At 32.5% G+C, this 19,697-nt stretch overlaps 1 protein-coding gene across 2 annotated transcripts in view; it reads right to left on the bottom strand.

Moving 5' to 3' along the window:
- Positions 1-19,697, bottom strand: part of LOC139512836 (uncharacterized) — a 42,557-nt gene that overhangs the window by 2,993 nt on the left and 19,867 nt on the right. Inside the window, exons 1-5 of one of the 2 annotated variants that reach the window (XM_071300770.1) lie at positions 11,682-11,718; positions 7,092-7,346; positions 5,351-5,623; positions 4,477-4,842; positions 2,558-2,695 (exon numbers count right to left, since the gene is read on the bottom strand). In XM_071300770.1, coding sequence (XP_071156871.1) covers positions 2,558-2,695; positions 4,477-4,842; positions 5,351-5,623; positions 7,092-7,119 — 805 coding nt within the window. In that variant the 5' untranslated portion in view covers positions 7,120-7,346; positions 11,682-11,718. Of the gene's footprint in view, positions 1-2,557; positions 2,696-4,476; positions 4,843-5,350; positions 5,624-7,091; positions 7,347-11,681; positions 11,719-19,697 lie in introns of those variants that run through there. The other variant, XM_071300769.1, reaches the window with a different exon arrangement.

Here is a 19,697-nt window from a genome sequence, read left to right as displayed (position 1 = left end):
GACCTTTATCGACTCGATTGGCAGTTCTATTAGTTAACATGGTGAAGCATTATAGACAAAGTAAGATAACTAAGCTTTTATTCCATGTTTTATTTAACATGTTTGAAACAAAACAGATATTGAGAATACTGCTGTATCGTTTTTTGCAAAAACATGTATAAGTAAAAAGCAATTAACGTTTCATTGCTATTTTTTTACATGTTTATCACATAAAGATATGTTTGCGATAAAAGGAAAGTAAGAACGTCATGTTTTATTATAGAAAAGGTTATGTAGTGTTGGAGAGTTCCTTTGCTCTTAAATTCTCTGGAATATTTTTGATCATAGGAAACAGTTCTGAGCAAACTGGTTGATGCTGAAGTATTAAAGATTTATGCCCTAATCAACGTTCTGAAGAAAAATGTTTTAAGCAGAATTATACATTTTGTGATGAGGTAGAGTGTTGATTTATTTGTAGTTAATCAGATCACCACTAATGGATTGTAAATGTTTTATGTAATAGAAATGGTCTCTCTGGTATATAGATACGATTACGTAGAAATTCATTTAAAACAAAATGTCATGGAATCGTGGTAAATAATCAATATGAATACAATTTTACAGAAAAAAAGAGCAGCTGCCAATCAGGGTTCACCTGGAGACTGTTATAGATTCAAATGCTGACAGGAAAACATTCTTTTACATTTTTATTAGACTATAACTCAATGATAAGAGAAACTGCCAAATATCATTTGAAACAGGAGTTATTAATTCAACCTGCGTTTGTTTCATTAATGTTCCTATGTATGTTTTACAACTTAAGGGTATGCAAATTAAGAATTCCAGTGATGCCATTCTGGCACATGCCATTCGAAATATGTTGCTGTGCAGTTATCCAGATTTTTAAACAGCCAATAGACAGATTCATGTGAATGCAATACAACTTTTTTTTTTTTTAATTTTTGCATATGTTGTAGATAGAAATTACATCTTTAAAAAAAAGTATAAACTATTCATTCACTTTAAAACAAAATTTTGCGTGATTGTAATAATGCATGTTCTAATACTGGTTGGAATGCTAGACTTTCGGGTTTTTAAATATCTAAAAAGTAAAATCACAAAAATACTGAACTTAGAGGAAAATCAATTCGGAAAGTCCATAATCAAATGGCAAAATCAAATAACAAAACATATCAAAAACGAATGGACAAGAATATCTAATTTTCTCATATATAGTTTAAATATGTGGACTGCTAAAGGGACCCATAAATGAACTGGTATGAAAAAAGAAATATCCACATTACCGCTAACTCAACATGGAAGCGAACATTTATTTGTATTTGCAGGATACATCATTAGTACATTCGAAGTATATAAATTCCAAACTGCCCGGTTAAGGAATATAGGTAGACTTACTTGAAACACTTACTTAACATGTGATCAGGAACTTAAAATTCATCAAGCAAAGTTTGTTTTTGTAAAAAAATAAAATAGAATTATAAAATGCTTCGCTGAGCGCAGCCTTATACGACCGCAGAGGTCGAACCCTGAACAGTTGGGACAAGTTTGGACACAATATTCAAGCTTAGAATGAAATTCAAAACAGTGTGGCTGTGGCCATTGATTGACACATTAAATTCATCCATTGACTGGGACAATTTAGGTGAACGTTTGTATGTAACGACCATTGCTCACTGTGTACTTTTTAAAGACACTTAAACTATGGGGTCACCAAAGGTTCTCAACACCTTAATAAAGTAATTCAAAAAAATTAATCAGAAATAACACGATGTTTTAAATTTGATTTATATCAATTATATAAATCAAAACATAAAGGTTATTCCTGATTAATTTTTCGAATTATTTTATAATTAAAGGCGTTAAGAAACCTTTGGTGACCCCACAGTTTAAATGTCTATCGTAGGTACGTCGTGAACAGTGGTCGTTACAGACAAACGTTCACGTAAATTGTCCCAGTCAATGGATGATTTTTAATGTGTCAATCAATGGCCACAGCCACACAGTTTTGAATTTCATTCTAATACTGTCTGAATTTGGATTGCTATCACATTTTTGACACAATATAGGTTTAAGACCCAAAATAAATGTGATCAAAGTTCGTAAAAATACGCAATACTCTGCAGTTGAAGATTTCTTCTTGAAACTTTAAAAAAAAATTAAATTCAAAAAATTTGAAAAAAAAAATCCCTTTGTAATATTGACCTTGTGGTACAAAAATGCTTTTTCTTGGTCCATTTCTTGGCCCCCAATACCTAAACTTTTGGTACCATAACTCCCAAAATCAACCCCAAACTCCCTTTTGTGGTATTGAACCTTCTTGTAGAGATCCATTCACTAAAACTAAAGTTATTCTCGAAAACAAATCATTATGTGTCTTCGGACGACGACGACGAAATCATACAATTATACGACTCCCCCCAAAAAATGTTTGTGATCGTATAAAAACAACTAAAAGTCTTAACATCCCAGGTTTGAATTTCCTTGATGGAAATAATAAACACTGAAGCGTTAGTTCGATTGCATTTTTCTCTTCATGATTTAGTTAGATAATACATACATGTACCACCACCATTGACTAGAAATGTTCTGTCCCCTCTAGTTGTATAAGCCGATGTTTGGTTGTATGTGGCATATAGTGATGAGCATGGTGTCACATAATGGGCATAAGATGGACGTAGAGGTCTGTATTTTAGTACTGTAATAAATTAAATATGCAATTTACAATAAAACTCGATCAAAACTAGAGTATGGAGCGGGCATGTATCTGCATCTCATCATTGAAATACACTTGTATCAATTGTCATAATCCAACACACAATAGGTATAAAGGGAAAGCGTGCTGTTTTATATATATTTCCAATACCACTTGATAGGAATATATGTTTCTAGACACAATTTATGCGTGCAAAACACAGAACATTCATTTTTTATGCTGCCTTAATTCAATTACTGGTAAGGAAAAAGTATTATGATATTTTGAAGTTCCGTTCTCTAAGGGAAGATTTTACTGAGTGTGCAATTCCTAATCCATGAATAAAACATTATTTGCCTTAAGATCTTTTCAAGAAACAGATTAATCGTCCATGCTAAAACGAAGATTACTGTATTTTTGATTTTATTTATACCAAGGGAATTTTAATGCATTTTACTGCATCTAAATAAGTGTATCATTCTTTAAGCAAGGACAATTTCTCATTTACATAAAAAGCTTATAAGGAATTGACAATTAATTATACAGTATCCCTAACTGTAATGTTTAATGGCATCACTGCACACGGAGATGTTATGGCATTCTGTTGTATTGCGCTTCACATTGAGTTGCTTTCTCTGAATACCGCTTGTACAGTGTACTTGTTCGGTCTTGAGTGTACTATAGCGGGTGTGGTTTGTGTTTTCGTCTTTTTATGGGTTTATATTTTGCCATGGCGTTGTCAGCATGTCTTCGACCCCGACGTGAGTTTGAATATACCTTTAGTATTTTCCGCCCCATTTTTACTTCATACTAGTACTCCTGCAAGGTAATAAGAGAACCACAACCCATTTTTACTTCATACTAGTACTCCTGCAAGGTAATAAGAGAACCACAACCCATTTTTACTTCATACTAGTACTCCTGCAAGGTAATAAGAGAACCACAACCCATTTTTACTTCATACTAGTACTCTTGCAAGGTAATAAGAGAACCTCTACCCATTTTTGACGCAACAGGAGTTTAAGGACATTAATTTTGTTCATTGTGAAAAATATACTTTTAAGCCGATCTGTTTCGTCAATAGAAATAAAATCCATATTATCTCTGTTGAAAAAAATAGTACCCTAATGGCATAATGTCTACATTAATCTTATCATAATTTCAAGATGTCCTGATTTCGTATGAAAATGTTGTATGTGAATTCAATTCCTGGCTTAAAGCAAAGTACACATATTGGGCGATTTTTTAGGATTTAGATGAAAATTTGTTTCATTTAGAACTCGTTAAACGAAAATAACTCGCGGCAAAAGTAGAAACTCTAGGCCCACTACAGGATTTGTATACAAGCAGACAGAGTTTCCAACAACTATACATATTCTAGATTGTTGTTTAGCGCTATACATTGAATAAGATTTTGTTTTATTCCATGTTGCAATTTTCACATGTCTCTATTGTGAACTTTTGCATCGAAGACTTGCAAATCATAGCTTGATTTTATATCTGGAAGACAATATATGGCACATTATATTGATAAGATTGTTTGGGGATTTTGTTATTGTTTTATTTTCAAAATCTCTATCTCTTTCAACTGGGTATAACTCTGAGGATTAGTAATTTTTACCACTAATATTCTGTTCAGGGCTTGCAAACGCTCACTATGTAGGCGTGATATATATAATGATACCCTTTTTAGTATGTGCATTTTGCCAATGTTTCTGATTTGGATAAATGATGATACCTTAGTATTGCTTTTTTAATTATTTTTTCTGGGAATGATATATTACCTTGATACGATATTACAAAACGATTTCCATGTTCTTCCCCGGCAGGGTATTGGTTGTGTCGGATATACAATGCACCACAAGACTTCTGTACAATGCTTGGTTTTGTCGTCATACAACAATAATCTTTCTTTTCAACTTTTTGCGTTGGACAGTCAGTATATGTTATATGTAAAAATCTCGCACTATCGCGTGAGAATAAAACGTGAATTGTTACTTCCACAAATTGATTTCTTCCTGGAACAATTGCCCAGAAACATCCTTTTGGGTTTCCATAAGGATTGCTAGGAAAACCAGGACTTTTAATTATGCCAAACGCATTTGGTAATGTCAACATCTGTCCTGTGCATAAATCGTTTGAAAGGGTCTCTGAAAATATAAAAAAAAAAGGATACAGACAATCAAACAATATTTATTCAGCGGTTTGAGGTCAGTACATGCATATGGTTGTATTCCTTATACATCAATTAACCAGTGTACGCATCATTCGCCCGCTAAAAATGTTACTAGCTTTGAATATTGGTAATTGCAGTGTATATATACATTTTTCGAATGATGATTATTTTTTACTGTCTAAAAGGAAATGATAAATCCCGGAATAATATTAACGGTTCAAATGTCCTGTAAAAGGTACTGCACCAGATAAGTTATTTGATGACCTATATGTCTCGTCAGTGCTGCTCAATGCCAAACATTTTAAAAATTCAAAACGTTTAACTAAAGCCGAAGAAAATAATCAAGATTTATGCTGACTCTGGTTACGTTGTTTTATTTCTTCTCTTCTGTATTCTAGTTATATCATCAGTTTTGATTTATTTTGATTTTGGTTTAATGTTGATGTTTTACCTCCAATAACTGACCAATGAATTTCCCTTACCTGGTATGCAAATGTAGTCAACTAACAAATTAGCATTCCGTGGAAGACTATTAAGACATGTGGAATTAGGCATAAACAGTCTTAATCCAGACGCATAACATACAACTTTTCCTTCGCAAAGAATGTACAATGTGTGTAGTATATTCCAATTACACTCAGTATCAGGGTTAACACAAAAGGCCTTCCGAATATGAATTGCATTTCCAGGCTTACAGAATAGTCCTTCGCTTTCGTCACTGCATAGATTTGTTCTGCATGGATGTGGTGATAGAGCTGAAAAGAAAATGACTAATGACAATTGCACAGCGAAAAAATAAACAAAAAAAAACTACAAAACTATTGTGCGCATTTAGCAAACGAAATAATATCTTCGACCTCCAACCCATGTTTACCCACACAAGCTGGGGAGTAACTAATTTTTACCCGTTATCAATCAAGATTCATCTCTTGAAGGCTAAAAGCGAAATTCGTCAATATCGAACTTGGATCCATTTCTTCATGCTAGATTTGAAATGAATTGGCTGAACGGTTAATGCACGGAAAAGACATAGATAAGTGACATTTTCCAATCAAATTAAGACCATAACTCCTAAACGATTAAAGTGAAAAATGTGACGTCAATATTGGACCTTAGTATAACTTTCAAGCTTGACAAACATAAATCAATGACATATGCATTTTCAGCGATAATGACCTGCACGACCAGTCGTAGAAAATCTTGATTCTTAAGAAAAGTTTTGAGAATGTGCCTTTGGCCAAAGACAACACATTTAAAATGACCCCAATAAAGTGAACTGCTTTACTGAATATAATAACCATGAAAGATACAATATTTACGAGAGACAAGTAAAAACAGGACGGGCTGTCAAAAAATGGAGAAAAAGGGACCTAGCTAGATCTTCAACTGCTTGAGCCCACTAAAGGCTACTAGAGGTCAACTCATTAGTCTCTATTGATGAGCAATACTAGTGTATGTCTGTTAGCACGATGCAGAACCATGTAGGGGGGATGAAGCAATCTGATACCCATATATAAAAGTCGGGTGTTGGCGAGGAATGAGAGTGCCTGTTTTTGATGTTCCCTGGAGGTATGTACAGGTACTGGAGCAGGCTTATAGGATAATGTACTAACTCTTCCTCAAGTATCTCTGGATCATTGTCTCATTGGCAATTAAACCGCTTCTCCTTATTATTTTTTCAATCGTTAACATAAGTCATTGATAGATGAGAGTGATACATTCCTGATAGAGGAGAGTGATACATTCATGCAGATGTCAGTCAACTTTTGAGTTTACATGATTTCTAACACATATGTAAAGAAAGTTTTACCATAAATATTTTCGGTTTCTTACGGCATTATTTTATTGCATCGCCTATGCAGATATGCTTTCTTATTTTTTCTTTTAAAAATATACCACATGTTGCATGTGCAAAGGGACTTTACTAATTGATACTATTTGTTAACTTTTAATCTGGATCATAACGCGTAAGTCTGTTTTATACAAATATACATGAGAAAATTATTGGCATTAAATGTGTATTGGTTGGTTAACAAATATGTTACATGAATAACTATTAACTATCTGCATAATGCAAAGAAGCTTTCGGAAATAAACCAGGAGCTAACCATTTAAATAACTGAAAAAGCTGTAATTTCGATTTAATACCAAATGATGGAAAATAACAAATTGAAAACGATACTTGAATATAAAATATGTCAATAAGAATTATCTGATACAAACCTCGAACACATCTGTACGATATAATCATCTGTTTAAGGGTAAAACCTTTACAGTAAGACCAGATCTGATCTTTAAGTCCGACAGTTCCGCATGAGTTCTGTCCATCACATATACTAAGGATTCTTGGTTTCTCTGGACAGGTATAGTTGTGAGGTAGACAGGTTACATCAATAATTCTCAAAATACGACCAGGTTCACAAACAAGTTGTTTTCCACTGTTTTTACATGCATCTGTGGTAAGTATGTCTGTTATTTCTGGAAAAAAGAAGGCTAAATATTTCAAACCAAATAGTAGTTGTACAGGACAACTGTTTCTTTGCAGAAATTAATTATGTACCTTCTAGAAGCTAAAAAAAACCCACCAAATAAGTAACTCGTGTAAGTAAAACGAAAACAAAATGAAAGTATCAATATAGTTGATACTACAATAGTGGGACAGAAAAGAGACAAACAAAATATTATCAATTAGAAATAAGAATATGTGATATAAGTGACAATGAAAAATATAGAGGCCAAGGTACGGACTTCAGCACGAGTCTTGGCTCACACCTAACAGCAAGCTATAAAAGGCCCAAAAATGACAAGTGCAAACACTATTCAACAGGAATACAAACGGTCTGATCTATATAAAAACGAGTAACGAGAAACACTTATGAACCACATCAACAATAAACGACAACCACTGAACAGGTTCCTGAATTATGACAGTCACAGGAGCAAACAAATGATACAGATAACTGCTTTAGTAACACCTTGTAGTTCTTTGAAAGCTGTACTGACAACCCGAGACCCTCGTGTTAATTTTGCATATAAGTAACATACAGCTGCTGTGTTGTATACAATGATGATAAATATAGAAAACCTGGTTGCCAGTTATCCGGATTTAATTGTAAGTTTTGTTTATATCATAGCAACAATTAATGCAAACTCTTTTATTTTTATTGTTCCTTATTGTTTCGCTATAACCTTGCTACTTCTTTTAACTTTAGTGCTTGTTTGTGCTGTCTGTTTGCAGCACGACGGGAACATAACAAATGGTTACTGTAGTGTTTTGCATGTTAATCATGGTCATGTCTTGTAAATATAATGCTATATTGACTGTCTGTGTTGTAACTTAATTTCTATTTTACAGAAGAGCAAACAGAATGACATTTCACTAAAAACAGAGTCGATTCCAATTATTGCTGTTTGTTTGCATAGAAAGTTAATGTTATTCTGAGTTTTACAGGGAATGATTTTCGTGACAGAATCGATTCCAGTGTCAGTGTGGTTACATGACGTTTACCAGAAAAGTTGGAAATTGTTTCTCGAAGTGCCGTGCTACTAGACCAATTTTCTAGAGGATTCACACAAACATTATGTAATCATGAATAACACTTTAAAACATAGAGATTTAATCACAAAAAAAAACCCAATCCTAAATCAATACATTGATAGTTTACTTAATAGACTGAAGAGAGGAAGACTTTTAATTACGTTAATATAATTTTATTTTGGCATTGCTGCTTTTATCATTGGGTCAGTGCTTATTAGTTCATTTTATCAATTAAATAATTTTCTTATTTCATATTTTGTAAAGAAGCATGAGTTGAAAATAACGTTTAATGTAACAACTTTATATCCTTTAGTAGCACAAGACATCCAACCACGACAATGAGATATAATTAAAAGCGAACAAGCATAAGAGTTATCAGAAATTTTCAGAATAAAAAAGATTAAAGCCAATAACATTACTTAATAAAACTAATTAAATACACTTTGGTATTTAGAAACTGTTGTGTTTACTTTTACAAAAAGTAAAACATCAATCTAAGCTTCGTGAAAATTTATTTAACTTTAACTCAATCTTTTAATATCCTGAAACTATATCTGTCTCCATTGTATCATCTTTTGACACAACTACTTCTGGACACCACAACTGCATGTTCGACTATTGACAATCAATTCGCCCGGTCGTCATTTTGTGTAACCCAAGTGTTTTCGAGAAAAATTTTTTGCAAATTGTGTACAAAACTACGATTGCAACTTACTCAAGCAGATATGAACTTATATTGTTTTTTCTTGTATAATTAAAATCCAATTTTACCATACTAAGTACTAGTATTCAATCTACATATATCATTCGAGGAATCGTGGCTTAGAGTATCCCGGTTGGTGATATTTTTAGATTTTCTTTTAATTTTTAACGATGTAGCAAGACAATCCTAATACATGTAATAGTTAATTTTTGATGATATCAACTACTGAGCTATGATTTGTATAATTAAATGAATTTGAATATGGCGTCAACATGGTTGTTCGGCTGAAAAAGTGACTTCCTTTCATTACTTCTTTAATATGCAAGTTAAGTGCCAATCGACAGTTAATTACGTCCAAAATAATTATAGCAATAAGACCATGTACTGCCATGTATAATAGGAAACAATTATATATAGTGTTATACTATTGAATTATTTACAGTGCATGCAGATAATTAAAGGCTTATTGATCACTTACAATGCATGTTGTACTTCAAAGTTAGTGTAACCATTGAGGAAGTTAACGGTACAATGGTACAAAGTACTAACTCGTCATAATACCAGAATGTTTTTATACTTTTATGAAATGCTAAGTGATCTATAATACATTTGTCCACCTACACTTCTAGGTCTGGTGCGTGCCGGTGGATAACATTACAGAAAACCCGTGGAAGAATTGAGTGATACCTGTTGTAATTTTTGGAAAGGGTTATTTATCTTAAAAAGGGAAGGGGGTCATAAATAAGAAATTTTTAAAAATCAGATGACCAAAAAAAAAAAAATTATTCTGAATCAAGAATTTTCCCATGCCTAATTATAGTGCAGAATTTGAAAAATACATTAATTTGATTGAAAGCGTCGTAAACAAAAAACAAAATGTTTTACTCAGACAAAAAAAACATAGCCCTTTCCGCCCCGCTTTTGAAGTTAAAATGTTGCTCCCTTATTAGCTTATTTTGTGTAGCGCTTCGTACAGAATCATTCTCTTAATTAAAGAATCAGCACAGAATATTTGTAACACAACTAAAAAAGCTGGCGATATTTGAAAATGTTTCCGGTGACTAGAGAATAGTCATCATCTTAATAACGTTTTATAGACATGTTGAATATTAAAATATTTCTTCCGTCATCCATTTTCTTTTGATTTTTCATTTTTGAAAAAAAGGAAGACGTTTGGGATGTCATTGAACTATTTTATTGTCGGCTGGTGAGAACACATAGTATCCTTAAATGTCGGAAACGAAATTGATGACACCACGTGATGCGATCCTAGAACTAATTCCAGGAGAATATTTCCCTAAGGTGCAATGATCGGTATAAGCATGGATGAGTTTTACTGACGATGACGTGCTGTGTTAACTTTGTGAAGATTGTACGTAATAATTCTTACATTAAATTTCTTTCTGACTACGATATGGCAGCATGATATAGTGTACTACCGGTAATGTAATAAAACTCTTATCAAAGATTATGTAACTTTCTTTGCAAATGTCTCAATACCCGGAGCACAGATTTAAATGAGAAACAAATAAGAAGTACCTATTAACGTTTGAGTTCAGATCAAAACTATTCCTTCATCAATCACAAACTATCCATACATTCACAAACTACCCATGAAACCACAAACTTTCGCTGCAATCACAAAAAAAAAACACCCTACAATCACAAACTATCGCTGTAATCACAAAATACCCCTAATTGCAATCACAAACTTCCCCTGCAATCACAAACTTCCCCTGTAATCACAAACTACCCATGCAATCTCAAACTATCCCTACAATCATAAACTGACATGGCCGATACCATCACAAATTATAAATACAATCAATTACTAGTTAAGAAGTACTGTAATTTAAACAATAAATCATTTCAATACAAATGACTTTTGGATATTCCTTGCATTGATTATTACTTAAACACTCTAATAGTCGACTAAACTTAGCATAGATACAAGGATTAAAATTAAATGCACATCTGTTGCAGAAGAAACAAATTATACATTTAAAATTATCCTTTAACTTAATTTAGTTACATCCTATCATTACTCAGTTAAAAAGTCATTAATGAGTCAATCGACAACTAAATGTCCACGATACTTACTGCAATAGGACCATGTATAACGGGGGACATTTATAAGATACTTACTGCAATAGGACCATGTATAACGGTGGATATTTATAATGCTATTTATGTTTACAGTATATATACAGATAATTGAAATTATATTGACAAAAAACAGGTATTTTAAAGTTGAAATTTATAGTGTCCAGGAAATACCGTTTGATTATGTACATGTATATTTATCATAAAACCAGAAGAAAGGCATAAACAAAATGTGTAATTATAAAATGTTTACCAATAAAAGTTCATAAACAATATAAAAAATAAGCACCTATAGGTCACCGTAAGGTATTCATCCATGAGCTAAACCACATCGTATACTTTAGCTTGACAAGGTCCCGACATGGCAAAATGCGAAATATTTCAAAGAGGGAAACCAACGGACTTATTTATAACAAAATGCATAACGAAAAACAAATATCAATGAAAATAACCACCGATAACCAATTACCCGGTAATTATAGGCTCTTGGTACAAACTTATAACAAGTGGTTTTGTTAAACATGATTGCGAGCGTTTAACTCCATCACATAACCTAGGAAATTAATATAACACCAAAATGAAAGAACAAACAGTAAACATGCATCATATAGCAATGGCTTGCTTATAAGATTGCCACGAAACTCAAACCAACAACAAACAAAGGGATGATTTAAGCTTCCAAATATTTAATTTTCTATTTCTATCATCTATGTAGCAATATCATACGATTGATACGATATTCCAGAGTTTGTGTTTCTTGTAATGATTCATTGGCGATTGCTGTTTTCAAGGAAGTTTTAAACCAAGTGTTCCAAGTGGTAAAGTTGTCGTCATCCCTCTACAAAGATTTACGGACTCAATCACATGTTGTTTGACAATAATGAAATAATTGTGTCACCGATGACTAATGATATGTTCTTATTGTGGCGTAACTCCCGTCCACTCTTTCTCTATTGTGATATCATTGACTGAGACTTATCACTGGAGTTGTACTTAAAAGAGGGACGAAAGATACCAAAGGAACAGTCAAACTCATAAATCTAAAATAAACTGACAACGCCATGGCTAAAAATAAAAAAAGACAAACAGACAAACAATAGTACACATGACACAACATAGAAAACTAAAGAATAAACAACACGAACCCCATCAAAAACTAGGGGTGATCTCAGGTGCTCCGGAAGGGTAAGCAGATCCTGCTCCATATATGGCAGCCGTCGTGTTGCTTATGTGATAACAAATCCGGTAAATAGTCTAATTCGGTAGTTACGACGTAAGGGACATATCCGATATCATTTGTGAAACGGTTATCCATAACGGTAAACCAACTCGTGATGGCGTCCGTAAAATTTACGAAGGAATGATTTCAACTTCACCATTTGGAACTCTTGGTTTAATAGCTTCCTTGTGAGCAGCAACCCTCTTTCAAGAAAATCATGATAGGAAATGCAAGTACGGGAATATCGTATCAATTGGGAGATATATACCTAAATGAGCAATGAGACGACACCTATGAGCAAGGAACTGTCTACAAATCCGGAGCACCCGAGTTAGCTCCTGGTTTTGGTAGGGTTTGTCTTGCTCATTCCTTGGTTTTCTCTGTAGCGTTCAGTTGACTTGTTCTTCTTTTCGTCATTTTTGTTAATTTTCCCGGGCGTTGTGAGGTTTTCTTCGACTTATGAGTATTGAATACCCCCTTGCTATCGTGTGCCTCCTTTTACTACATAAAAACAAAATACACAAAGTACCGATCAAAAAAGCTTGCAGTTAATGAAAACTAGTTCAAAGTCAATACAAGTAATAAATAAATCAGGTTCTCCGAGAACAAAAACATTTCTCTAGACGTTTCTTGTTCAATCGGCACGTGTGCCTCGACATGTTTACTCTATTCAATGGCATCATTTTTTTCATAACTATAAATGCTTAAAGATGTCTCAAAACTGAGATTTTGACAAAGAAATTCGTCGTATAAATAAACTAATTTAAAACCAAATGTATACAAAAAGTATAGCTATGAATTTTCTTTCAGATAAATTCTGAATTAAAACACGTAAACTTTAGATTAGTATTAAGACTCTTCAATAACAAATTCTACGTTACCAAAATTTTAATCCTGTGATGGAAAAAAATGCTCTAGGGAAATTGATCCTATCTATACACCATTCAATAAACGTTCAAGAAATCCGTAGTATGAACTAGGTAATTGTTTTCGTAGGTTATGATCTTGAATTAAACAAGACTATCAAAGAAGCTTAAGGAAATATGCCAATGATAAACCGTATTTCAATGTCCTTGAAATCTTACAATATTTTGAAAATGTGTTTATTGTCATAGTTGTTAGTTATCTCGTTGTCAATAATATCAAATCTCCTTATTTTTATATTGCTTCATTCTTATAGTACATGATAATTTTCGTTATCATTTCTTTCGGTATATTTCTTCTGCTATTGATTAAGCCGTCAAATTCTCACCGAAATGATTGTCTATCAAATTACTACTGACAAATGGAAGTTCGCCATTCTACATATTTATTGATTTTTATATCTAAAAGCGAAAATCCATGTACAAATTAACGTGTTCCCTACTACTGTTGTATCAAACTACAGAATGTTTCATTGGTTTGCAATGAGTAGAATTAGAATAAAATTGAGAATGGAAATGGGGAATGTGTCAAAGAGACAACAACCCGACCATAGAACAGACAACAACAGAAGGTCACCAATAGGTTTTCAATGCAGCGAGAAACTCCCGCACCCGGAGACGTCCTTCAGATGGCCCCTAAACAAATATCTATACTAGTTCAGTGATAATGGACGTCATACTAAACTCCGAATTATACACAAGAAACTAAAATTAAAAATCATACAAGAATTAGAAGACAATCTGACTCTTAATAGACCTTATTTTCCAATTTATACAACCATCTTAACCTTTTCGTGATTAATAAGTCATATGAATAATTAGGATTCTCTATATAACCAAGGGTGGTAGTCTTCTGACTTTAACAAGTCGATTAACAACCGAGAAGGCTACAATTACTATCTTTATTCAGTTTCAGACGATTCTACTTGAATGTAAATTTGTTACCACATAATTGCTTGTGGACAACTTAGATGAATGATAAATGATAAAGCGACAGTGGACATGGTAATAATGTCAAATTGTATCAGGAAATAGTATTCCTGTCATTAGAAGGATGGTTAGTATACAATCAGATACAACAAATTGTCTTGTCTTTTCTCTATAATTTATATGTCTGAAAGTTGTTCAGGCAAAAACGCTTAATGCATTTCGCATTGACAATCGTAATTACTGCAATTCAATTCACTCGCTAGGTTTCTACAGCCCAATATTGGTCAATTGGAATCAAGATCTGGCGCTTACGACCGTGATTCTATGAAAAGATGAATTTTACGATTTACGGTCTACCTATAATGGTTTAATTTTTAAATTGTTATTTGGATGGAGAGTTGTCTCATTGGCACTCACACCACATCTTCCTATATCTATTTACATTATTGCTGATAAGTTTGGTTTGGATTGGCCATTTGTTTTCATGGGGAAATTGGTGATACAATATTGGATTTAATGAGAATATGTGTAGCAATATTGCGCCCTTGTACTGTACATCAGACGATCAGGAAATAAATGCCTCCGCTTGCATATAACGTTATAAAGGGACATAACTCAATAACTAACTAGGTTAGAGAACGGAATGTAATTTTGGGACTGAGTAAATAAGATTACTCTTTAATTATCTTTTTAACGTCAAGCTGTTTCAGCCATTTAGCAAATTTTTTTTATGACAGGATAATATAGAAAAGTCTTTAAGTAATTCAGGCACCGAAGTTTTCTTTGTTGATCTTTAGTTTGTTTACTCACATTGCAATGTTCTCTTATTTAACCTGTGGTTGGATGCACATGTGTTGTTTCTTTCTTGTGTTAATTATAAGCCAGTAGATGTATTATTTTAGTGCTATGTGTTGATTGTCATACAGATGAGAAAATTATCTCCGACTAGTAATTTACATTTTTATTAATTGTTTCTGTCTTTTTCTTTCTTGTGGATGCCTCAAATATATAGCTATAATGGTCTTTCGATGATATTCCTAGAGATGTGTCTATTGTAACTAATATAAATGTTTATTTACTTTTATTTAAGTTGAAGTTGTCAACGGTCACTTGAAAAAGTTATGTATATGAGCTAATAGACAAAACAAGACAGCCAATTAGAAGACGCGTTACCTCCCAAATTAAATTATTTCAAATTGTTGTCTCATTATTTTTTCTAATCTAACTAGTAAGTTGGTTTATGTCATATTTGTTTTTCGGTGACTATTTTGTTATGCATTAGACCGTGTTTTTTTCTCTCTCAATTGAATTGTTTCATATTTTCCTTGTCAGAACCTTTTACAACCCACAATACGATATTTGTGTATTTTATCATTCTTGAAGGCCGTTCGGTTGCCTTTAATTGTTTACATCCACTTTGTGTGAACTTTGGTGGATAGTTGTCTCATTGACAACCATACCACTCCACAATATCTAGTCATTTTTATACATATAAGTTTAAAGCACTCGAATTCACTTCAAGAAACTTGAACACCAAGTAGACTGGCTACAAAAGCTGTTAATTTGTACACGGCCACTGTGGAATATTTTAGGGCACTCAGATACTAATTAGATTGTCTGTAAAGCCGTCTTTCCTAGGTAACGTCTTATATATATAAAGATTATCTTAACAAAAATTAATGATACAAAATAGTTTTCCATATAGGATTTTTCTGTTTTCAGTTTTTATTTTGAGTTTTTTTTTAATGTGTTCATTTTTCGTATAGATACATTGTGTATATTGCGTCATAATTAACAAGTATTTTCTAGAAGTCATGTACGTTGTAATACTAGACACGATATGTTGTTACGTGTATGTGTAAATTATGTTATTGTTTGTACTTTCATGCTATTCTTGGTATACAAATCATAACCAATTATTAAGACTATTCTTGGTAAACAAATCATAACCAATTATCCTATATTAGAAAAATATGAATGTATTATGTGGTACATTTTAGAACTACTATTTCAAATGGGTCCAACTTCTCTAGCCAAGGGTTACGATCCATATAGGATTTTTCTGTTTTCAGTTTTTATTTTGAGTTTTTTGGATCGTAACCCTTGGCTAGCGAAGATGAAATGGGTCATACTCATTTAGTTGTCCATAATGAAAAAAATACGCAGCTAAGTCCGAACTAATCGGGAACAATACATAAACATACATGTGCCCATTGGCGTGGGAGTACATGCAGGCTATGATTTGGGTACGCATAAGATGCTTTTGTAGTTGTTTTTTCCGTCAGGCGTCCGTTTGGCTGTGCGAGATCTGTAACTATACATCTACTTTGGGTGTTTAATTACAAAGCTGCGTGCATTTTTGTCGGATTTTATTTGTCATTATTACGGATATATATATAGCTAGTTGTATTGTAATTGTGTTTTTTTTTTCATCTTAAAATCAACCACTCAACCTACTTAAATTTTTTGCCGTTCACTGGTCAATGTGGTTTACATTGTGGCTTACCATTATATATCTTTGTGCAGAAAATAAAAAAAATGTATGCATATATATTACTGAGATGAATGTGTGTTATTGTAACGTGCATATAAGAAGAGCGTTATCCAATTTTATCTGAATATAGCTCCAGTGTAAACATAATTTATTGTTGCATCTAAAACGGACATGTAGGCTATTCTTTGATTCAAATCAGGCTTATTGTGGATTAACTACTTGTATATTAGAAACATGCACTCAATATCGAATGTTGCTAACAGAGGTGCCGACAATGAAAATTATAAATAGTATTAAATGTTCTTCAACCAGTTCAAGGCAGCACGCGTTCTTAATATAACGCAACACGGGTGAATCAATCTAAAAGAATAGACAATCATACCTGATAAAAATACATTTAGCTGCCAAAATACAACTTGAAATTCTTTAATAACTACTAGGTACGTAAATATGATTCAACCTTCATAAATACTTGATGTGTTAGCAATTATATGTCTAGGGTGGAGCAACACACTTACACTGAGTCTTATAACTCTACAATTATATGTCTAGGGTGGAGCAACACACTTACACTGAGTCTTATAACTCTACAAATTAAATCACTTCATGTTATGTCTAGTTTTATTTTTCTAATATACGGAGGTACAATGTATGTTAACAAAACGTATTGTTAGCTGACCATAAACTAGAGGAGTGACGTCTTTTAATTAGAAAAAACAGAAGGATAAAAACCAAAGATGAACTGCTCTAATATGACTTTCAAGCAATCTGGTCTATGAAAAGAACTGGAATTAGACTGTTAACTTTTTCTAAGACAGCGTGTTGCATAAAACGTGTGTACATTTGACAGTCACAGATCATTTTAAATATTGTCTTAAACTTCTGTAATAAAATATTTTAAATCATTATTACTGAAAACATGAAAACGGGCACCAAGCAAGTTTTATAATAGAATTTAAAAGATCAATAAAAAATAAATAAAAATAAACCCACAACAATGATTTATAATTATGAATTATTAACTAAACAGGCGAGTAGATTTATAAGCATTCCAAATTCTCCTGTGTACAATTATTTCAATGTTTTCTGATTTGTTTCACTTGATACATCAGTTAAATAGTTTTGCTAATGAATCATCTTTACACTGACGTACTATAGAAATCAATGGTAGACGTTTAAAAAAAGCAGAAAAATATTAACATTTAATTATCAAATCTTATATGTACATTACATGTCTACTTTGATATAGATCAGGTGGAATAGAATGCCAATAGCACATTCGTCACTTCTCTATTTGTACAAAGAAATGATGTTATTCTTTTGGTCATCATTATTACCGTGGCATGGCTAATGTTTCAAAGAACTTTCATTATTCAGTCAATTTTGCATATTTTCCAAAAGTATAAAGAACCTCCAAATTCCAAAAATAACACATTTTCAAATTAAAAAAAAATATTTTCGCTATTTTTATGAATATTTTGGTTTTCTTTTACAGAAAATTCTACTGAAACACTAAAAATGTAAGTAACGGAACAATTACAGAACTGACCTAAACAGGATGAAGACCAAATCAAATACAAAGTCGTAAAAAAATAATTCAAAACAATTGTACAAAATTACATATCTTTTTCTTACTTTTGTTTCAATGTTCTTAATAATATGACACTGTTTACCAGTTTTGGCATAAGCCACCTCTTTATATACTTTACCATGTTAAGTGGAATATACTTCCAGAAAATTCATTACAGACATTTAAGTCAAATTGAAAGATTGACTGATAATCAAACGACATTGGAAACAGTGATTACATGGGAACTACATTTAGAAAGCTGTTAGTTGGTAAAGTGTTCATGCATATAACATTCTGTGTATTAGGCAACCAGGAAATTTGTCTAGAAAAGAATCGACAATTTGTCTGACAAGTAACGTTCAAACAACTCATTTAGAATCATATAAATAAGCAAATATATCTACGTTTATCGTTCAGTTTTAAATACAATTTTGAATAATGCAAAATGAATTGGCATTCTGGTTTTGTTTAATAGGGAGAAGATCGTCAAAAAGTTAAAAGCAGTTCGGTAAGTTTTTCTGCAACATTTTTAACTGGTCGTCGAATCGAAACAGACAAAATTAAGACCGAATACAACTATAAGAACAGCAGCTTGTTTTTAACATATTGCAAAAAGCTTTAAATTTTCTTCAAATGTATCTAGATAGTGTCGGTTTTTAGAGTCTATATTTCACTACCAAAGATGTCATTACACACACGATAAACACTAATGGGGTTTTAAATTCACATTCACGAATAGGATTCAGAAACAAGCGACAAACCTTATGAATACCAAATTTATACTTTAGTAAATATTGTTCCAAATTGCACTAGTTTCGAGGATTCTGGGTTCTTTTGAATTCCAATTTGTACTTTAATACTATACCCTTTAGATAAGAGACCTTAACCTACTGGTTATAGAACGTTGATGAGATGAGACAATGAACCTCCAGGCACACTTTTTTTTTAAATGGTTGACGAGAAAAAAAGTTATGTTTTCCAATATTGAAGTCAAATGTTATTTTAAGACAATTAAAATTCTGAAAACCTAATATTTACTTTTTTGTTGCATAACAAGAGAATGCTTCAAGGCGATTTGTATATATTTGTGAATACTTGGAACCAGTTTGTTTCTCTGAGTGACAAAGAACCTTTGTCAAGAGGATGAATGTGCCTTGCAAAAGACGATCAGTACTTACTTATAAACTTTTTACACATCTATGGTTTCAGTTAATACGAAAATAATGAAAATACAAGTTATAAACTGTATTTGTCATAAGCCATTTTCTAGAACGCTCTAAACCAAAAAAAAATGAAAATCCCTGATGTACAAGTACCGAAACAAGTGAAGAGCTATATGGCCAAAAGGG

Source organism: Mytilus edulis, chromosome 2 (assembly GCF_963676685.1).
Source record: "Mytilus edulis chromosome 2, xbMytEdul2.2, whole genome shotgun sequence".
Taxonomy (NCBI): domain Eukaryota; kingdom Metazoa; phylum Mollusca; class Bivalvia; order Mytilida; family Mytilidae; genus Mytilus; species Mytilus edulis.
The sequence above is the reverse complement of the archived record's forward strand: the minus strand, read 5'-3'. Positions and strand labels throughout refer to the sequence as shown.